Source organism: Pantherophis guttatus, chromosome 8 (assembly GCF_059756535.1).
Source record: "Pantherophis guttatus breed Tessera chromosome 8, ASM5975653v1, whole genome shotgun sequence".
Taxonomy (NCBI): domain Eukaryota; kingdom Metazoa; phylum Chordata; class Lepidosauria; order Squamata; family Colubridae; genus Pantherophis; species Pantherophis guttatus.
Genome location: NC_142070.1, coordinates 71,584,767 through 71,607,860, shown reverse-complemented (window position 1 = coordinate 71,607,860; position 23,094 = coordinate 71,584,767). Strand labels below are relative to the sequence as shown.

Below are 23,094 nucleotides of genomic sequence, written 5' to 3'. Positions count from 1 at the left end.
TTCATCCCCCTGCTGTGGCTCCCTAACGGCTGAACCCACCACTGGCTGGCCCCACCCCTCGCCCTCCCCTTCCAGTCACTCCTCGCCTGGCCTGAGAGAGAGGAGAGAGAGAGAAAGAAAGCGACACACACCTGTTTCCCACAGAATACACTGGGAGCCACAAAACCTGGGTAGGCGTGGCTGGGTGGGGATCATGTGACTGGGTGGGAGTGAGTGACATCGAGTTGACCACACCCACCCAGGTTTTGTGGCTCCCGGTGTTTTCTTTTCTATGAGAAATGGGTCCAAATGGCTTTTTGAGTGTTGAAGGTTGCAGACCCCTGGTGTAGTGGATTAAAATGAAGATATTGTAGGACAGAAATGCCTTTGGGCTATCTGATCTTCATTTAATATATTTTTAGCTGACTGTGAACGAGCTGTTATTTCTCGATGTTTCATCCCTTTATGCTTCTATGAGATGGCGCTGATTTATTTATTTTTTTTTGACCTGCCATAAAGGGTTGTATCAGGGCAGCCTTTCCCCAGCTTGGTATCATCCAGGTGTATTGAGTCTGTAACTCCCAGAATTAATAAGCCAGGATTGATGAGATAATAGCTCATTCTAAGGAAAGGGCTATCGAAACTTAATTGGACATTATTAGGCCATGACTAAGTTATTCTGTTGTGTTTAGGGGAGCTTATGCATTGTCTTTTAATTTGCCCAGAGTGTATTAAAGTGGTACAAGAAGAAAAAGACGATGTAATTATGAAGTGTTATTATTGTGCAGTCAACAGAGAGCTGTTGCATTCCTTTCTGTAGAAATTTTATTGCACTTGAAGCAGCCTGCAGAAAAATGTTTACCGTCTACACGTTCCTCGGGAAGGTGAGAAAATCACTGTTGTCATAATTGTTATGGTTATAAAATTTAGCTAAGAGATAGATGCTGAAGCAGGGCAAATACTAAAAGAGCTTAACCACCCAATCAAGTATTACTGGCTTGAGTATCTGGTTAGTAGAGCATTAATTCAGCAGCTGAAAGATGACTAACCACTTGGAAGTATTCCACAAAAACTGGATGTTCTCTTTGCTAGAAATCATGAGGCGGTGGAGGAATAGTAATCGTAACCGAGTTGGAAGGGATCTTGGAGGTCATCTAGTCCAACTCCCTGCTCACTCAGGGGACCTATATTATTTCTGACAAATGGCTGTCCAGTCTCTTCTTAAAAGCCTCCAGGGATGAGGCATCCACAACTTAAGAAGGCAGATTGTTTTCACTGTTAGGAATTTTCTCCTTTAGTTCTAGGTTGCTTCTCTCCTTGATTAGCTTCCATCCATTGTTTCTTGTCTTCATTCCAGAGAGGGGTTTCAGCAGTTCTGACCAGTTCTGGAGAATCAGTAGTGGAAATTTTGAGTAGTTCGGAGAACCGGTAGTAAAAATTCTGACCGGCCCTGTCCCCATCTATTCTCTGCCTCCCAAGTCCCAGCTGATCGGGAGGAAATAGAATTCAAGTTCAGAGACTTCCATATTATACTTAGTGATTTTCAAATAAGATCTGATTTATTGGATGGGAGAAATTGTATGCATGACAGTGTTCCAGGGGTGAGTTCCACTTACATTTACTACCAGTTCGCAGTAGGAGCGCAATCGCGCACTTGCTTCACTCACACATGCAGAAGCTTCTGCACATGTGCAGGTCACCCATGATGACGTCGGGGTAGGTGGGCGGAACCTCCTGCCGTTTTTACTACCGGTTCCATAGAACCGGACTGAACCGGGAGCAACTCATCACTGCATTGTTCCTTGATTACCATCTCCTGCAGTGTGTTTCTCTCCATCACACATAAACTTCCAGTTTGTCACCGTGTTGTGTGATGGCCGAAGTTCAGGAAAATTATATTTCACCACTACTAACAATCTCCTCTTGAAGAAATCTGCATGCCTTCCCCACTCCCCTCTTCCTCAGGAATTAGAACTACACCTAAAAGTCATTTAATTCAATGTGAAAATGTCAACATACTACCTTAGTTTCTCATGGCATCTCACATGTTACAGCTACTTGGAGGCTGAGATGAACCATTTGTCCAGGCTTCCCACCAGGCGCATTTGTAAATCTCATCTCCCCAAACATATAATCCCTTATTCAAGATTTGCTTTACTCGACAAAAAGCTCAAGCACAGTACTACTCAGCAAAAATTAGTCTCTGCTGAAAACAAGAATAGAGCTGAATAAGCAGCTACTGCAGTACATAGAAGTCAAGGCCCATAATAGAACTGCACTCTAGGATTTAAAATCTGGACTTTTTCCTCCCACTTTTCCAAGTGAACAGATACTTGGCTGTTCTCTCAGTGGCTTTAGAAAGCGTCTCATCTATGTTTCTCATCTATGATCTAACAGTTTTCTCTACCCTGGGAAGCAATGATTCCTGCCTCACCAGCCTCGTTCCTACAGTAGTGTTTGCCATTTCCCTTTCCCGCCATAAGAATATAAATAAATCCCATAATGTTTTGTATAAGAGACCTAAGGATGGAGAGTCAGATCTTGGAGGTAGACCAGACCAGGAAGCCAAAATTATGAATGCTAATACTACTTTTATTATAAGGTTCCTGGAACAGAATTTTGCAAAGTCTGAATGCATATCCCAGCCTCTCTCCCTTTGTAAGAACTACCGTGTTTCCCCGAAAATACAACCTACTCAGAAAGTGTTGTGACCTAGGCCCAAATAGTTATCACCAGACACAATCAGTCCCAAACAAACATATTTTATTAGAACAGCTGAGAATTACTTCATTCTCATCTTAGTCCAAATTAAGTCCAAAACAAATCCTTCATAAACAGTCCTTCGGCCTTATCACCAACCTTTAGTCTTCTTTGGCACCCTGCCAAAGGCTTTTCTTGGCAAAAGTTCAGAAGCAAGAGATGCTGACAAGAAACAAATGTAGCAACGTTGCTTTCCTATAAAGAGTCCAAGAGCCTTTGCTGCTCTTTTAAGCCTTCTGGGAGGGGCCAGTCATCTCCTAGCCTTACTCCCGAGTCGTCCTTTTTGCTTTAGCTTGTTCTTGCCTTCTGGCAGCTCTTTACATGCGTGCACTAGGAACAGGCTGCTCCTGTTCCTCTGCCTCTCTGCTATCCACCTCTGGAGGTTCCAGAGTCCGCGCATCACTCCCAGATGGCCCTGGCCCCACTCTGCCTCCGACGCAGAGCCCTCATCCGGGCCTTCCTCAGACTCCAGGACTGGCCCATTGTCCTCCCCAGCCTCCTCACTGTCCGACTCTGCTGCCAGCTCCGCAGGCTGCTGGCGGACCACAACAGAAAGTAAGCCCTAGCTTGATTTTTACACTTGCGCCCAATATAAGCCTTACCCCCCAAAATAAGCCCTAATTAAGACCCCGCCCACTCCAGGGTGCAGTAGTAAAATTAAGCTAGGGTGGGGATGGGGGAGCTGCCGTATTATTCACCTTCGGATAGTTGCAGCCAGGCCCCGCACACCTCGGCCCATTTCTTTTGCTGCAGCTGGCAAGGCTTTCCTGAATGCCTCTGTCGCCAATAACAGCGCTAGATTCGGGTCGATCCAGAGCTCTGTTATTGGCTATAGAGGCCTTCGGGAAAGACTTGCTGGCTGCGGAAGAAATGGGCCAAGGTGTGCGAGATCTGGCTACAACTATCCGAAGCCGAAGAAGATCCTGAAGGCCTCTTTGATAGCGAAAAGGAGGCCAGGGGTGACACAGGCAAGTGAGCTGAGTCTGTGGACGACACCCCCACCCACCCACCCCCAAAAATAAGACCTTGTGCCTTTTTTGGTGGCAAAAAATATATAAGACAGGGTCTTATTTTCGGAGAAACACAGTAGAGGGTGAGGGCTGAGACACTATCTCAAATTACATTTCTGCCTTGGATTTAAATTGATATTATCCAATTGCTGCCTTATTTGTGACTCTTCCTCCTGTTCCTCGAGCTTATATGGAGCCTCTGAGTTTTTCCCACTCTTCCTTGCAGAATTTTTCTAGAAACCTCCACAGGTCCTCTTGCATGCACTGGATGTTTAGAACTTCGCAAACCAAATTTTTAATAATAATAAAATCCAAGGACTGCGAAAACCATTCTAAAGAGATTTGTTTTTCTTTTAAGTACTCGATGGTTGTTTTAGAGCTGTGTTTTGGATGGTTCTTTCGTCGAATAATCTTTTAAACTTCTGTTCAGGGAATTCTTTCATGCATACAGTTTTGCCATGCAACTCTATTTTCTGCACTAACCGCAGAGGTGGCATGAATTAACCCAGCCTGGTTCTTCTACCAGCCAACTCGTTCACCTGAATCCAATTCTGGATTGCTTGTTTCTTCTTCCAAGCCAGTATGTCAAAATAAAACTCACTGTGATTCTTTTGTATGAATGGGAAAAATAGAAAGAAATGGTATTCCTAATTGCATCCCTTCCTCCTCTTAAAAACAAAACTCTTTCTTGAACCTTTTTTTCTCCTGCATTATAGTGCCACCAGAGTGAAAAATGTGTTTTCAAAATTAACAATTAAGTCTTCAGGAGATATTTGTTTGTGTGTGTGGTATGTGGTGTTGTGTAATATAGCCATTCAACAGAAGAGAGAGGGGCACCCAGAAAGGGAACACTTAAATGAATAATGTCACAAGTGATGAAAAGGAATGAAATAATAAGCTGAAATAGCTACAGTGCCAATAAAGCTACAAGGAACAAACAAGAAGATAAATTGACTTAGATCTTGGTATACTTTAAGTTAGCTAATGATATAAATGGGAGAAAACATTGCTAACTTGGGATTCTGCTCTTAGAATAGATAAACATTCCCAGAGGAGTTGCCATAAAACTTTTTTTTTTTTTGACGGTATAATCGGATCCATTAAATATTGTCCACAGTTGATGATTGTATGTCCTCCAGGTCAAAATCATCACAAAGCAATGACAGCAATTATGCCTTAGAGGTGAACTGTGGTACTTTTGAAGGTGGATCATTGGAATAAACGCAGCAGAAATGTCTAACAATGGCAGTTAGTTTAACTGCATTAGCTTCTGTTTTTAAATTATTATTGTTATATTACTATTATTATTATTGTTATTGTTATTTACTTTATTCATTAAACATGAAACTCAGTCAACTGAACATTCAAAAATGCATCACAAATACCATTGACTGGTGCTAATGGGTGATACGGGTTGCTGCCAGTGTCCTAGTTATCAACCAAGTACCTTCTTAAGATGTACGATGTTCCAAGTAGTGCAGTTTTTTGCAGTTCTGCTGGTGTTATTGCAGGAAGCTGCAATTTGCTGATGTATCTTATAAAATTCTTGGACATGGTACCAAGTGCCCCGATGACAATGGGTATCACTGTTACATGTTTCATCCATAGCCATGTAGTTTCGATGGCCAGGTAGCAATATTTCATGATTTTTTCTAGTTCTTTTTCTTCTTTTTCTTTTTCATCATCATCATCATCATCATCATCATCATCATCATTATTATTGATTAATCTTTAGTGAGATTCACAGCCTTTGAGGCTGGTTAATAGCTCAGCAGCTCAAGTCCTAACCAAGGACCTAGGAACTGTTAAGGTATCGTTGGAGGATGTAAGCTGTTCCGAGTAAGGTGGTTTTTTGTAGAGTCAAAATGTTCAAGTCCGGCAAATTTAGAATTTCTAAATAGTGGGGTAGCCCTTTGGGTATTGCTCCAAGGGCTCCAATTACAATCGGGACAACTTCAATATGCAAGTCCCGGTACTTTATGATTTTTTCTTGCTGCTTATCTTCAATCTGTGCATCACCAGGTATTGCAATGTCAATGAACCATACTTTTTTCTTTTCAACTATTGTTATGTCAGGTGTGTTGTGGACCAAGTGCCTGTCAGTCTGAATCCTAAAGTCCCACAAGATCTTGAGTTTCTCATTCTCTAAAACTTTCTCAACCTGATGTTCCCAGTGGTTTTTGCTGTACTCAAATCCAAACTTCTGGCACAATTTCCAGTGAATGATCTTAGCAACACGGTCATGGTGTTGTAGGTAGTCAGTTTGTGAAATTTTGCTGCACCCACTGATCAGGTGGTCGACTGTCTCATCTTTCTCATTGCAGAGGCGGCATTTGCTGTTGGTGGTAACATGTTGAATTTTTGCCTTCATGCAGTTTGTGGCTAGGGCTTGTTCTTGAGCTGCCAAAATAAAGCTTTCTGTTTCTTTTTTCAGTACTCCTGATCTCAACCAGTTCCAAGTTAGTTTCTGGTCAGCTTTGCCTTCAATACTTTTCAAGTATTGGCCATGCAGAGCTTTGCTTTTCCAATTTTCAGCTCGCTGCTCAATTACTTCTTTCCTATATTCTGCTTTTGTTTTAGTTGTCTTTAAAAAGCCTCCTTTATTTACTTCCTTAATCATTGGTTCTTCACTTTTCTGGATGTAATCATTCAAGCTGCATTTTTCTTCTTCCACAGTCTGCTTTACTTGTAGGAGTCCTCGACCACCCTCTGCTCTTGGTAAATATAATCGGTCAACATCACTTTTAGGGTGCAAGGCATGATTCATTGTCATAAGCTTCCTTGTTTTTCTGTCCAAATTGTCTAACTCCATCTGGGTCCAGTCAATTATTCCTGCAGAGTATCTAATCACAGGTATAGCCCAGGTATTTATGGCTTTTATGATGTTTCCTCCACTCAATTTGGACATTAATATCTTACGAATTCGCCGAATGTACTTGGCTGAAGTTAATTCCTTGACTTTATTATGCATTAAGTCAGAGGCTTCTAAAATCCCCAAGTACTTGTAGCCGCCTTCTGATTTTACTGCCTTTATCATTTCTTCATTCTCTAGTTCTATTCCATCCTCTTCTAGAATAATAATAATAATAATAATAATAATAATAATAATAATAATAATAATCGTTGTTGCTGTTGTTGTTGTTGTTATTATTATTATTATTATTATTATTATTATTATTATTATTATTTACAAAAAATAGAAACTTATATATGCCAGTTCTTTAAGTGGTTTTGGCCTTCATATGCATTGAGATCTTCCAAAGAATCTAGGATGCCATCATGTATTAACATAATATATGTGCGGATCTGGCCTTTTTGTAATTGACAGATGGAAGTTTTATCAATGTACAGATTGATAAATAAAGTGCTGTCCAAGAGTTTTTGGTATGGCACCCAGAGTGCTGATAACCATTAGAGTCACCACCGCCAGTATATGCCATAATCTTGCAATCTTTCAATTTCTCAGCTCTTGATGTTTTGGGATCTACCCCAAGTTTTTTATTCTACTATCTCCTGGTATGGCTGCATCAAATTATCCATACTTTCTCCTTTTCAACTACAGTTAAATCTGGTGTGTTATAAGCCAAGAAGCTATCAGTTTGTATTTGGAAATCCCACAATATTTTAACCCGCTCGTTCTCGACTACATTTTCAACTCTTACGTTCCCATCAATTAAATTTAACTTAATTGGCAGGAACGTGATAATTTTTACAGATTGAATCATTTTGGCGACTGTGTTACGTCATCGTTATTGTCAGTTTGGGCGATCTTTTTGCACGAATTAATACAATCAGGGCCAGAACTGAACAATCTACAAATAATTTGTTGTTTTATTTCTCTGTTTCATGCCAACTAGTGGTCATGTGGAACCTGGCAACCCAGATATGATAACCTTATATGAAGTCAAGCCTATGAAGAATATCCAAAATGGGCTGTTTCGGTATGATGTCAGCTCTTTGAGGTAGAACCAGGCTCAGAAATCAACTCCACAAGTGGCTAAAATTACTTTTACTGAGTGGCTATAATAACAGAATCTTGCAAGCTTGATTGTATTGTAACTCATCCTCAGGGGTGAAATGCTACCGGTTCGCTCCGGTTTGGGCGAACCGATAGTGCTAAAAACTACCGGTTCGGGCAAACTGAGAGTAAAAAAAAAAAAAGCTACCGGTTTCTCCAAACTGGTATTTCTGACGATCAGCTGTGCAGCGGGGTTTAGCTTTGCTAGAAAGCAGGAAATCCTGCTTTCTAGCAAAGCTAAATCGTGCACCACGGCTGATCCTCTCCTCCCTTCTACTTACCTTCCCATGCTTCCTTTTGGCATGCAGTGCGCATGCGTAGCCAGCGAACCGGTAGCAAACCAGTTTGGATTTCACCACTGCTCATCCTCCTTCTAATGCTAGCTCAGCCAATTAGGAAGGTGCCTGTCTGAGCCTCTTCAAAAATACTATCGGTTTTTTGTGTACTTAAAATATGTCTTGACTCCTCACTTCGGCAACTTCCAGCGTGCTGGAATGAGGGGGGAAGCTCAGCAGAATGAAGAGCCATTGTGTGGCTTGAAGTTAAACTGTAAAAGCTTTTTTTATTGGAACTGCTACAAGCATGGGTGCCCAACAGATGCAGAAAATCAAAATCCTAGCCAGATCGTTGCAATTGAACTGCCATCCAGAATTTTTTAAATGCCATCATCTTAATTTTTTTTTTTTAGCCTCCCTTATGGATGTTCTGAAAGGGACACGGTGGCTCAGTGGCTAAGACGCTGAGCTTGTCGATCGAAAGGTCGGCAGTTCAGCGGTTCGAATCCCTAGTGCCACCTAACGGGGTGAGCTCCCGTTACTTGTCCCAGCTTCTACCAACCTAGCAGTTCGAAAGCAGGTAAAAAATGCAAGTAGAAAAATAGGGACCGCCTTTGGTGGGAAGGTAACAGTGTTCCGTGCGCCTTTGGCGTTGAGTCATGCCGGCCACATGACCATGGAGACGTCTTCGGACAGCGCTGGCTCTTCGGCTTTGAAACGGAGATGAGCACTGCCCCCTAGAGTCGGGAATGACTAGCACATATGTGCAAGGGAAATCTTTAACTTTACCTTATGGATGTTCCTGTTTGCAAATAATGATCCATTTAAAAGCTTGGGTAGCCTAGATCCAACAGAGAATGTTTGACAGCAAACTGAAATTTAAAGAGATACATGACATTGTATTAGGAGCTCCCACCTACAGGCAAGTTGGTTTTATTTTTTAAAGCCTGCGCCCTTTTTCTGCTATTAATCTGGTTTCGCTCTCATTCTGCCATTCAACTCTTCTGAAAACATTCTCTTACTGGGGGGCGAGGGGGGGAAATCAGAGTTTCTCTCTTAATCTAAGCAAGTAAAAATTCCCCTTTCTCTGCCCTTGCAACTTAAGACAAAGTAAAATAGTAGATAGGAAACAATTTGATAAGATTACAAAGCTAAATAAACCTGGATAGCATCAGTAAAACGGGGAGTGTTTATTTTTGTATGTTAGCCTAGGAAATGATTGATGGCAGGTTAATGGATTTGGTCATGGGCAGGGCAGGCAAATAAACCATCTTCCTTAGCTATTGATTCCAGTTTCTTCCTTCCAAAAGAATGGATCTTGTGCTCTCCTTCTAATTTACAATTGCTGGCATTCCCGTGCGCTTTATGGTTAGGATGTGGATAAAACTTAGCGAGTTTTTTTGAAGACTATATTTTTGGGCCTCAAAAGGATGAGAGCATTCATTACTTTTGCAGCAAAAGGCCCGCAATGGAGTAGAGGGAGGGTGTGTGAGCACAGCTCTCTGAAGCACTGTCTGTGAGAACCATAATGTGCCATTTTTCGTGAAGCGAGAAAACTTGCCCTTTCTGGAACACATTTGTCCCTCTCTGATTCTATTTGAATTTGAATTTGTGGGAGAATAATGGCCTCTTTCTTTTTCCCCAGGGCACCAATGCCTCCGCTCTGGAAAAAGACATTGGGCCAGAGCAATTTCCACTTAATGAACACTACTTTGGACTGGTCAACGTAAGTATTATCGCTCCATTCTGCCTTCCCTAACATAGTGCCCTGCAGATATTTAGATATCAGCCTAGGAGTGAAATCTATTTACCTTCCCTACCAGTTCGGAGGTGCACACGCTGTGCGCGTCGCATATGCGCGCTGACCCTCCGCGCATGCGCAAACCCTTCTGCATATGCGCAGAGGGTAAAAAACAGGTTACTTCCTGGTTAAAACCAGGAAGCAACGATGACCGGGCGGGTGGGCAGAGCCTCAAGCTGTCATTGCTACCGGTTCTCTAAACCAGCAGCCATCATCGCTACCAGTTGGGCCGAACTGGGAGCATTTCAACCCTGTATCAGCCCCTCACTACTTAGTAGCAATCCTTTAGCCAAGCCAGCTGAGGGTCATAGGAGTTAGGCAGCATAACTGAAAGAAACTGGGCTGGGGAACATTGACATTTGAGAGTGTATCTTCCCCTGAAAAGGGTAAATTTGCAGATAATGAGGGTTAAATTTGCAGATATTGGGGGACAGCCTGAAAGTTGAAGAATCTATTACAAAGTTGTAAAGGGGTTTTGACTAAATGTGGATCAGTGCAATTAAGATAGTGGATGCAGATGTGTATGGAAGCTGCATTCTCATGTCCTTGCGAAGAACGTACTGTACTTAACTCTAAGGTGCTTTTCGAAAGAGGCAACTGGACTTCCTCGTTTTTCTTTGAAGACGTCTCGCTTCTCATCCAAGAAACTTCTTCAGCTCTGACTGGATGGTGGGGAATGGAAAGAAATTTTTTTGCACTGCTCAGGTGACCCTGAGGACACAGATAAACCAGGGGTGAAATTCATCAGGTTCTGACGGGGTTCTGGAAAACCGGTAGTGGAAATTTTGAGTAGTTCGGAGAACCAGCAAATACCACCTCTGGCTGGCCCCAGAGTGGGGTGGGAATGGAGATTTTGCAATATTCTTCCCCCAGGAGGGGGGAGGGAATGGGGATTTTGCAGTATCCTTCCCTGCCACGCCCACGAAGCCACACCATGCCCACCAAGCCACGCCCATAGAACTGGTAGTAAAAAAGTTTGAATTCCACCACTGAGATAAACCTCTAAGTGGCCTCAACCACTCTCTAAAAGGATGCAAATGACCAGCCTATCTGCAAGGAGTATAAATCCTTCCATTCCCCACCATCCAATCAGAGCTGAAGAAGCTTCTTGGATGAGAAGTGAAACATCTTCAAAGAAAAACAAGAAAGTCCTCTTGGAAAAAAAAGCACTTTCGGGACAAACATGACCTGGATGACTGAGAATCTCCATGGACGTTTTGTACTTAATGTGAAGGTCTGAAAGGACACCAAGTTCATTTACCGATTCAACAAGGAAAAAAAATCTGCCTCTGCCTCCCAGAAATTTGCCTCCTTACAGCAAACAGCCTGTTTCAGTTTCAGCACCGCCTGATTAGCACAAGAAAAAAAATCTGCCTCTGCCTCCCAGCAATTTGCCTCCTTGCAGCAAGCAGCAAACAACGGAAGTCAAAAATGGGGGGCGCGGAGGCAGCAATAGGCAATGGCAATCCCTGTAGCCTGAAACAGCTGATGGCTTGGGAGGCCGATCCAACCGACAATCAGCTGCTTATGCTGAAGCTGAAAGTGAAACGGGCTGTTTTCTGTTTGCTGCAAGGAGGCAAATTGCTGGGAGACAGAGGCGAAAGGGTGGAGGGTGGCAAAGGCGGGGCTACATTCGGTGTATAAGACGCACCCAAATTTTCACCCTCTTTTGTGGGGGGGGGGAGTGTGTCTTATACTCTGAAAAATATGATTTAATACCAAATCAGATGACAATTAAGACACCTGTAATCTCCATTCATTCATTGATTGGTTGCTTGAGTAATGATTAGCAGTGGTAGGAGAATAAAGAGCAAGTTGGATTAATAATCAGATGTTGCATTAGCTGGTTTTTTTTCATCCGTTGCTTATCTCTATGCTTGTTTGCAGTTTGGCAATACGTGTTACTGTAACTCCGTCCTGCAAGCTCTGTACTTCTGCCGGCCGTTTCGGGAAAATGTGCTGGCGTATAAGGCCCAGCAGAAAAAGAAAGAAAACCTCCTGACGTGTCTAGCAGATCTTTTCCACAGCATTGCTACACAGAAGAAGAAAGTTGGGGTGATTCCTCCCAAAAAATTCATCTCAAGGCTACGGAAGGAGAATGGTATGTGTAGATCCAAGCTGTTCAAGCCGATGGTGAATGGACCTACATGATTACTTTTTCAGGGTGCAGTCTGATATATGTCACATAGTTTACGTATACCATATGTACTGTATTTTTCGGAGTATAAGACACACCTTTTCCCCCCAAAAAAAGAAGGTGAAAATCTGGGTGCATCTTATACTCTGAATGTAGCCCCGCCGTTTCAGAGGCTGAAAAAAGCCTTTGAAATGGAGCTTCAGGAAAAAAGCCTCCAAAATGGAGCTTCAGAAAAAAAGCCTTCGAAACGGAGCTTCAGGAAAAAAGCCTCCGAAACGGAGCTTCAGAAAAAAAGCCTTCGAAACGGAGCTTCAGAAAAAAAGCCTCCGAAACGAAGCTTCAGAAAAATAGCCTCTGAAGCCTCCGTTTCAGAGACTGAAAAAAAAAGCAAGGCACAGAGCTCACAACCAATGAACCTGTTGCTAAAATTCACCTCTGGGAACAGTTTATTGGGGGTATTCTGGGAGGCCGATCCACCCGCCAATCAGCTTTTTTATTATTTTCCTCTTATTTTCCAGAGACTCCTAGAGAGGCTCCTAGAGACTCCTAGAGAGGCTCCTAGAGACTCCTAGAGAGGCTCCTAGAGAGGTTCTGGAGGCGGGGGACAGCAAAAAATGTCACTTCCTGTCCCACCGAGAGTTGGGAAATGGGCCCTTTCAGCTTCCATAGGGCCTCCAAGGGAGTGGGAAAGGCTGTTTTCGCCCTTCCCAGATGCATAGAGACGACCTGGAACCAGGTAAGAAAGAAAAACGGGCCTACCAGGCCATCATGTGCCAGGAGCGGGGGTGGGTGGGGTTGTGTGCGCATCCACGTGGGCACTTGCGCGCGTGACCCTCCCCCGCCCCCCCCCCCCCTGGCACGCGATGGCAAAAAGGTTAGCCATCACTGATCTAGGTCCTCATTTTACCAACCTTGGAAGGATGGACAACTGAGTCAACCTTGAGCCTGGTGAGATTTGAACTGCCAAATTGCAGGCAGCCGGCAGTCAGCAGAAGTAGCCAGCAGTACTGCACTCTAACTACTGCGCCTACCACTGCTCAATATGGTGGTTTAAGACATTTCTTTCTTCTGGTATAAAAAATGTCCTTCATCCAGGAGTTGCCTCACTCAAGGCACTACCTGGAATGATCATGAGATCTCAAGGAATCCTGTAAAGGATCCATGATCAGCCATGAAACGACAGCTGTTAGGATCCTCATGTTTGCTAACCATCCTGACTGCCAATACCCGTCACAGTAAAAAGAACTGGTCCTAGGATTGTAAAGCCTGAAGAGAAAAATGGGCTTCTGGTTTTTCTTAATTTGATTTTTTTTATTCCTTTCATTCTTTTTTTTCTGTATTGATTTCTCTTGTTTCTTTATCCCTGTTGTTAACAGACCAGATTTGTGTGCACTACAAAACGGACGGCTCTAGCCATCTTTTACATAAATAAATAACATCCTTTTCTTTTTCCTTTTCTTTAAAATAGATCTTTTTGACAACTACATGCAGCAGGATGCTCACGAATTTTTGAATTACTTGCTGAACACGGTTGCCGACATTCTACAAGAGGAGAAAAAGCAGGAGAAACAAAATGGCAAACTGAAAAATGGAAACATGAACGAAGCAGAAGAGAACAACAAACAGGAGCTCACCTGGGTGCACGAGATTTTTCAAGGAACCTTGACCAATGAAACGAGATGTTTGAACTGTGAAACTGTAAGCATTGGCAGGATTAAAGCAAGAATTACCTGTAAACAGCTGGATAATCCTTGCATAGTCAAAGAAATCTCTTCATTTATAAAGTAGGATGGTCCTAGTTGGTAACGACAATATTTATTTATTGTGTGTGTGTTTGGGACCATTTATCTGTCCCCATTTATTGTGAAAATTATTTTTTAAAGGGACTGCTGATCTCTCAGTCTAGTTCCTTTATATATGCAACGAGCACGGTGCATAATTTTAGTATACAAATCTCTATGCAGAAAGCAGGCACGTGTACATAATTTAAATATGCAAACCTGTACAAAGAGCACACGTACATACGTTTAATATGCAAACACCTGCAGGAATTTCTGGACTTACGACCACAACTGCAACTAGAATTTGGGTTGTTGAGTGAAGTGATTGTTATGTGAGACACTCGTGTGACCACTTTGCTCAATGACTGCAGTCCCGGCTCTCTCAGTTGCCCTTGTTAAACAATTCTGTGGGTCATTAAGGGGAATACAGGGATGCCTTGGGGTGGTGGAGGCCAGGACCTGCTGCCTACCCCACCACGCCCAGCAAGGCTTGACCTGTTACAGGGCCTGGCAACATTCATAGATTGGTCCACTTAACTTTGCATTTTTTTTTTGCAGCTGGGTATGCATTAGCGGCATGCCCAGCTAATGTGAGGCACACTCTTTCTACAGTGGCTGCCTTGCACAAGTGGGTGTTCAGCTCTTCCATGCAAACAAAGGAACTTCTGTAGGGTGCAGAAACAGAGGTCAGATCTTAAGGACCGGAGCTCTGTTTCTGCATCCTGCAGAAGAAGTACAGTTCTTTGTGCACAGAAGCGAACTCCTTTAGTGGGAAGCAGAAACGGAGCTTAAATCTTCGCAGAAGGATGCCAATTCCCTTCAGCCAGTGCCCAGAGACAAGAGGGAATTCTATCCCCAGGTGACAACAACATGCAACCTTCACTGCCAGGTTCTCCACTGACTTTCTGGGGAAGCCGGCAGAGAAGATTGCAGGGAGCTTGGCAAATGATGGTAAGTATGAACAGTATTGCCAAGCAATCACTCGATGGGCAGTGCAACATTTTGTGACAGCCAGAAGTGTTTTTCAGACCGTAGAGCACTCTTTCCCAGGCCATCGTAATTTGGAAGAGTCATTTAACAACTACCCGTGTTTCCCCAAAAATAAGACTGGGTCTTACATTAATTTTTGCTCCAAAAGATGTGTTAGGGCTTATTTTCCAGTTAGGTCTTATTTTCGGGAAAATATGGTACTAAATGCGTTCATCTGGATGATGATCTTAACTGGGGCTTATTTTTGGCATAGGGCTTATATTATGAGCATCCTGAAAAATCATACTAGTGCTTATTTTCCAGTTGGGTCTTATTTTGGGGGAAACAGGGCATTCATAACTCAAAGGCTACTTGTATGCAAGCATGTAACGTGTGTACATACTTTTAATATACAAATCTACAACTTTGGAAAAGGTTTAAAGATTAAGCCAGCGCGCAGCTGAGGGTTACTTGGAAGACACCCTTCAATCTTTGCACAAAGACAGCCCTTCTCCATTGCTGAGTGAGGCAGCCACATCTTTTTCAGGCTTCTGAATGAAAAAAAGATGCCACCAAATGAAGAAGTCACCTTGTTTGAGTGTACGTTAAGCAGAGTTGCCTTTCTTGTCTTGGGCAAGCTGAACAAAATTGTGGCCATTTTAATAAGAGCAACCAATCTAAGGCAGCCACTAGATGGCAGCAAAGAGATATGGAGAAAACTAATTTTTGGCTGCCATCTAGTGTCGTCCAGATATTTTGCTGTGGTGCTTTTAAGTATTGCGGGGAAGGATTGCATTTGCTTGAAGTTTGCGAAACATTTCTGAAATGTGTAGTTTAAAATCCAAAGAGGTTGGAGGTTTTTTATGACATCAGGCTGGGTATGGCATCCAATGGAAGAGCAGATTCAATGTTCTGCCCCAGCTATGGACCCCAAAGAATGCAGCACAAAGTCTGTACAAACCTTAGTTTACTAAATTAAATCAGTCTTTTTCAAACAAAGGCTGTTAATTAACTTTCTTAACAGCCTACAAGAATCCAAAGAATAAATAATCGTAATCTTACTATGGTTGGCAGAAAGCCCAGAAGCAATTTGCAGGAAACTGATAAGAGAACTAAGATCAGGACACGAAGGAGAGTGAATGAAGTTGTTCCCTGCAAATTGCTTCAGTCGTAGTCCTTCCTTAAATAGGCTAAGGGAGTGGCCAATTAGCCCCAAGCCTTACTCTTGAGGAGACCTCCTCCTGAGGAGCCACTCCTGCCTTTTGGCAGCTCTGCGCGCCCATGCATCGAGAAGAGGCTCCTCCTTTTCTTCCTCTTCACTTATGGGAGCTTCTGGAGGTTCTGAAGGCCCTGGCTGAATCCACGCCTCTTGCACCACATCTTCTCCAGCCTCCTCATTGTCTGACTCGAGTGCCAACTGCACAGGCTGTTGGCGCAGCACCACACCAGCCTCCTCACTGTCGGAATCAGCTACCAGCTGCACAGGCCGCTGACCGGCAACACTCAGAGAGAACTACTCTTCGTAGGTGTAGGAGATGACCAGCCTGAGTGTTGTGGTCTGCTGGCGGCCTGCAGAGCTGGCAGCAGAGTCAGATAGTGAGGAGGTTAGGGAGGAACATGGGCCAGTCCTGGAGTCTGGGGAAGGCTCGGACGAGGGCTCTGCGTTGGAGACAGAGAGGAGGCCAGGGCCATCTGGTAGTTATGTGCTGCCTCTGGAGCTTCTGGAATCTGATATTAGCGAGGCAGAAGAACAGTGTGAGCCTGTTCCCAGTGTGCGCATGCGCAGAGCTGCCAGAAGGCAAGAACAATGAAGGAAAAAAAGGGTGACTCAGGAGTAAGGCTTGGAGTTGATTGGCCCCTCCCATGACATAAAAGAGGAGCAAACGGGCGAGAGCCTTTGCAGGAAGCAATTAGTTCATATAGTCAATGCGAGCTCTGAGAAGTCCGTTTGACTCTGCTCCGTTTGGCCTTGCAAAATTCATTGACAATTAGGTCTCTGGCAGCGTTTCAAGGGAGCTAAAGGTGGGGGTTTATCAACTTTACCCTGAAAGACTGTGTCAACTCGATCAGACATCTGTCGGAATCTTCACAGACTGTTTGTGGATCATTACGAGCTGTAAATGACCATAATTCACAACTGTCTCAATAAAAGAGGATTTTTTGGGGATTAAAATTGTGGTTTATACTTCCTCAGGAAGCCTAGGTCACAACACTGAACCCGAAGGAGGGGTCAAACGCATCATAAGTCATGAGTCCCTGCGCGCCCACCAGAGATCTAAATCCATCCCAACTTAACTCCTGCTAATTTCCCTTGACCATTAGAAGTTCAGGTTCTTGTACCTTTAATAAATAAATCTCATTTGAACTCCCCGATTCTCCTGATTTCCCTGCTGCTTGACAATCGCCTCTTTTCAGTAGGTCAGGTGCAGAATTAAGTTAGAATTATTTGCCTTCAGCGAGAATTGGACTGAATATAATAGTAGCAGGCATGAAACTTTAATGCGATAATGAATTAATTTCTTGACATTCCCTAGACCAGCGGTTCTTAAAGTGGAGGTTAATTTCGACATACCCCAGGGGTAATAGAGCCATCTGTCATTGCTGGTTTGTGGATCAAAGATCCAGTTTGGTACTTGTGCTTCTGTAAACAACAGAGCGGATGTTATTTGGGAGGGGAGAAAAAACTACAGATAGTCCTTGAATTATAACCATAATTGAGGCTGGAATTAGAATCGTATGTCATGCCAGTCGGTAAGCAGGTAACATTGTAGTCATTAACTACAATCCATTAGCTACAATGGGCATATTTTTGCCGGCAACCAGAAGTGTATGCCCATTTCTGGCAAAAGCAATAAAAAAATAACATAAATAAGAATCATGGGACTGCGGGACACAAATCCAGGTCATAATCAGATCTGAGAAGGTTTGTTGTAACTTTGGATGGTTGCTAAGCAACAGGCCATAAACTGAGGAGTACTTGTATTGGAGACTGGGAAAAGAGTTAATTGGGTCAAACAGTTTAAAACCTGCCCTAGACTTTTGGGTGTGTTTTAAATTTCCTTTGGGTGTGTTTTAAATTTAAATTTACTTATGGATATCTTTCAGATTTTTCAGGTTTGTCCTTTATTTTTCCCCAAGAAAAATAGTCACAGTAGCTAGCCGTGAACTTCTATGGATGATGATGATAATCATCGTCATCTTTATTCCACCTTTTTTAAAATAGAACAAGGTGGCAAACATTCTTAATAATATTTCCTCTTCGTATTTTCCCCACAGAAACAATCCTGGGAAGTGGATTGGGCTGAGAGAGAGAATGACCCAAAACTTACCCAGACGGTTTTCACAACTAACGATAAAAATATAAAATAAAACCCTGCCTTAGAGTTATGTCGAACACACAGTCACAGTTACAAAATCTGAACCATGATTAGATGTTACCCCTGCATTGGACCACAAATGCCTGAGCAGGGGGTTGGACTAGAAGACCTCCAAAGTCCCTTTCAACTCTGTTATTCTATTCTAAATGCAAATCTGTGATTGTAGAAATTCATGTGGCAATAATTTGGATTGGGGAAGTTGGCTGCCTCAGTGTTTCTCTAAGATCCAGGGAGGCCTTCCTGGTGTATTGACAGGATGAGAATAGGGCAGTGGTGGGTTCCTCCCGGTTCGGTCCAGTTTGGCCGAGCCGGTAGCGGTGACGATATGACGTCACCGAAGTGGTTCTCCCCCCCCCCCACCCACGTTATTCTTACCTTTTATTTGGTCCCACCCCCAATCTATTGCTGCCTCCTGAGTCCCAGCTGATGACTAGAGGGAAAAAAACTGTTTAAACTCTTGCCGCGGGGCTTCAAAGGGCCGTCCTACAGCTGATCAGTGGTAAAAGCAAACAAATGAGTCGGGTCGTAAGTGCGAGGACTGGTCGTAAGTGCAAGGACCTTCCAGAAATGACTCTGACCAGCTAGCCACACCCACCTAGTCACATGACATCCAAGCCACACCCACAAAATAAGCCACGCCCACAGAACCAGTAGTAAAAAAATTAGAACCCACCCCTGGAATAGGGTAAATTAAAATGTTGCAATGCTTTAAAATGCTATTAAATCTTGTTTTTTTTTTGGGCAGGTTAGCAGCAAAGATGAAGATTTTCTTGATCTCTCTGTTGATGTAGAACAGAACACATCCATAACTCACTGTTTAAGGTAAACGCATTTTCACGACCGCCGGCATCGTTTTTGCTTTACGGTTATTAAAGATTAGTGGGTTACGAAAAGAAAAAAAAAGTTATATAGGTGTTTCAGAACGATGTAGCAAAAGTCAAACAAAGAAGCGTCATTGAAGCTTTTCTTGGCAGGCAAGGAAGTCAGAGAATGAATGGTATGACAGAATATTTGGCAAAAGACAAATGTCTTTGAATGCCTCTGTTATTTGCTTCAGAGAAGTCCCATCGATTGTAACAGGATTAGTCAGAATCAAATAGATTGAGAATAAGACACACACAAAGGAAACCCAACCGGAGAAACTCATCTATTATTTGTCAGACCAAAAGCCTTTTATTAAATAATATAAAGTATTTGTTCCCAAGCTTTAGAAACTGTATTTATCACAGCATTTAATTATGAAAAAGTTCTTAGTATCCATTACATCCCGTTGAATTAAATATACCCTGTTTCCCCAAAAATAAGACATCCCTGATAATAAGCCCAATCGGGCTTTTGAGCGCATGCGCTAAAATAAGCTTCCCCCCTCCCCCCAGAAAATAAGCCCTCCCCGAAAATATTTAAACGCAGAGCTGGAAATCAGGTAAGACAGCAAGAGGAGCCCCATCTTGCTCCATGCGCCCCAAAATAATAAGACCTCCCTGAAAATAAGGCGAAGAGCTTATTTCGGGGTTCAAAAAAATATAAGACAGGCTCTAATTTTCGGGGAAACACAGGTAGTATGTAATTTATATAGATTTACCAGAGTAGCACTCTTATAAGAAGAGACATGTTAAAGTCCTACTAAACATTTTTGTAAGTATTGTTGAAATTAAACTTGAGCAATGTTACTGTTCTTTCTTCCCAGTTTTATTTCTTGCTTGATTACAGGTAGTCCTGGACCATAATTGAGGCCAAAATTTCTGTTGCTAAGTGACATAGTTGTTAAGTGAATTTTGCCCCATTTTACCACCTTTCTTGCCGCAGTTGTTAAGTGAATCACTGCGGTTGTTAAGTTAGTAACACGGCTGTTAAGTGGATCTGGCTTCCCCATTGACTTTGCTTGTTTGGAAGGTTGCAAACTTCCAACTTTGCAACTTGGAAGGTTGCAAAAGGGGATCGCATGACATTGCAACTGTCATAAATATGAGTCAGTTGCCAAGCATCGAAATTTTGATCACATGACCATGGGGAGGCTGCAAAGGTTGTAAGTGTGAGAAATGGTCATAAGTCATTTTTTTTTCAGTGCCGTTGTAACTTTGCACAGTCACTAAACAAACTGTTGTAAGTTGAGGACTACCTGTAGTTTCTTTAGCTCCTTGGGCAGGTAGTTACCTGGCTTTATCTGAAAGAACAGATAAGCCCATATTTTATTTTGGGGTTAATTGTAAATACAGTGGGTTCCTTCATGCCAATGTCCTTAGGTGGGGCTGATGTGTGATGATTTTTCTCAGTCTGGCTGCAGATTGAAGTATCCATAAATTCGGCTGAATAGGTTGTAAAAAAAATGCTTTTAAAAGTAAAAAAAAAATCGCGCGCCACAGCTGATCATCCATCCCCCTCCCCCCCACTGTTCTACTTACCCCATGCCTCCTTTTGGCGTGCATGGTACACACTGGGCATCCGTGCACGCAGCGCACCTGCCCAGCCAGCGAACCGGTAGTAAACCTGTTCAGATTTCACCACTGGGGCAACATTACAAAAGCATGAATGGAGTCCTGGAAAGGGGGGGGGGGAGTTAGAAAGAAAAATGTTAGAAAGAAATTGGGAAAATGCTAATATTTTTTTTAATTTGAAATCTTGTATGGCTTATTTACTGTTTTTATGTCCGCGTTTCTGTTTCATGCCTTGCTGGCCGTGCTAAATTAGGTATCCGTATGTATTTATCCAATAAGTGAACACGTAAAGAAATTGCAGGAAGGAGGGAGTGCACCGACATTTGTGTAACAGCCTCCCAGGCTTGTTGTTTGTCCGCGCACTGATGTGAGTGCTTTGTTGTGACCCAAGCCCAAGTAGTTACTATTAAATGCAAACAGTTTGAAAACAAACAGCTGTTATTAGAACAGCTGAGAATTAACTCATTCTCAACGTGGTCCAAACTAAATTAAAGCAACTTCTTCAAAACACCATTCCTTAGTTTATCACCAACCTTGGGATAATTAGGCAAACTGCCAAAGGCTTCTCTTGGCAAAAGTTCAGAAGCAGAAGACGCCGACAAGAAATGAATACAGTGAAACAAGAAGCAGTTCTCTCAATGTTGTTTTCCGGCAAAGAGGCCAAGAGCCGTTGCTGGTCTTTTAAACCTTATGGGATCTCTTGGCCCTACTCCCGAGTCGTCCTCTCTGCTTTATCTGCTCTTGCCTTCTGGCAGCTCTTCTCATACGTGCACTTTCTAACAGGCTCCTCCTGTTCCTCTGCCTCTCTACTGTCAGCCTCTGGAGGCTCCGAAATCCGCACCTCACTCCCCGATGGCCCTGGCCCCATCTCTGCCTCCGACGCAGAGCCCTCATCCCGGCCTTCCCCAGCCTCCAGGATTGGCCCATGTTCTTCCTCAGCCTCATCGCTGTCTGACTCCGCTGCCAGCTCCGCAGGCTGCTGGTGGACCACAACATGCCTCAAGATCATTTCCCTACTCAACAGCGGGCATGAAGCTAGGGTGAAGCCAGGCGAAATGAACAATTCAAAGCCATGTCTGTGCTATTCAAAGACATCTAACAATTGGTACGTCTGTTACTTTTCAGAGACTTCAGCAACACTGAAACGTTGTGTAGCGAACAGAAATACTACTGTGAGACCTGCTGCAGCAAACAGGAGGCTCAGAAACGGTATGTGAAAAGGGTTGTTATATCACTGGGCAGCTTAAATTGCCTTCTTGGATAGATTTTCAAGCAGCGATTAAAGCAAACTCAAATCTTTTTGGCTTTAGGTCTTTGCTGAAGATCCAGTATTTTTGCTATGGTTTCTTCAACATATGTTGGAATAACATTTCAGATAACAGCAATAACACTTATACTTATATACCACTTCACAGCCCTCTCCAAGCAGTTTACAGAGTCAGCCTATTGCCCCCAACAATCTGAGTCCTCGTTTTACCGACCTCGGAAGGATGGAAGGCTGAGTCAGCCTTGAGACGGTCAGGATCGAACTCCTGGCTGTGGGCAGAGTCTACCTGCAGTGCTGCACTCTAACCACAGCACCACAGATAAAGCAAAGTCCTGCCTGTTTTGTTAAAATAAAAGTGTCTGTTTACAGAAAGTTTTTTTTTTTGCTTCGGCCTATATTTATCCAGAATTTCTTCCTATACATCCACTAAATCCAGCTTTTTTTCACCCCCCCCCCCCGAATCCCCTGTTGTCTTCTGGCTCCTGAATCTGTAGGTCTGTTACTTAAGATTGTAGATCTGTTCGTTAGGATATGCTCTCTAACCAAATTTGCAGATGTCCAGAATGGAAACTGTTAGTGTTAGTCATTCAGAACTTCCATTGATGTAATTACTGGTCCATGAACTGCAATAAAAGTTAATTTTATTTTCTTCAGGGCACAAACACGTATGGTCATTAGAACGGCTAAGTTCTAAGAGCCTTGGTAGTACAGGGGTTTAAGGCACCCTGTTATTAAGCTGGTTATTAAGACCAGCTGCCTGCAATTACTGCAGGTTCGAATCTCGCCAAGGCTCAAGGTTGACTCAGCCTTCCATCCTTTCTAAGGTAGGTGAAATGAGGACCCAGTTCGTGGGGGCAATAAGCTGACTTTGTATAAATATACAAAAGGATGAAGGCTATTGCTGAGCACATTGTAAGCCGCCCTGAGTCTTCGGAGAAGGGCGGCATATAAATCAAATTAAAAAAAAAAAAAAAGATTGTTCAGCCAAGAACATGTTTTATAGAACTCATTAAGGGGAACCTGTAAATCTTGTGCATTATCTAAACTGGGTGTCAGCAACCTGTGGCTCTGGAGCCGCATGTGGCTCTTTGGGCCCTCTCCTGTGGCTCTCTGTCAGGTGATCCCACCACTAGCTGGCCTCACCCTCCCCTCCCAGTCACTCCTCGCCTGACCTGAGAAGGTAAAGGCAACGGCGAGGGATGAAGAAGTGGCCAGGGTAGAGACAGAGAGATACAGAGAGAGGGGGAGGGAGGGAGGGGGATGAGAGAGATGTCAAAAGGGTTTT

At 43.2% G+C, this 23,094-nt stretch overlaps 1 protein-coding gene across 1 annotated transcript in view; it reads left to right on the top strand.

Annotated features, from left to right (window-relative positions):
• USP46 (ubiquitin specific peptidase 46) overlaps positions 1-23,094 on the top strand; it is a 44,429-nt gene that overhangs the window by 8,613 nt on the left and 12,722 nt on the right. The window contains exons 2-6 of the mRNA XM_060690823.2: positions 9,688-9,768; positions 11,731-11,944; positions 13,449-13,678; positions 18,853-18,929; positions 21,668-21,751. Of these exons, the coding sequence (XP_060546806.1) occupies positions 9,688-9,768; positions 11,731-11,944; positions 13,449-13,678; positions 18,853-18,929; positions 21,668-21,751 (686 nt within the window). The remainder of the gene's footprint in view (positions 1-9,687; positions 9,769-11,730; positions 11,945-13,448; positions 13,679-18,852; positions 18,930-21,667; positions 21,752-23,094) is intronic.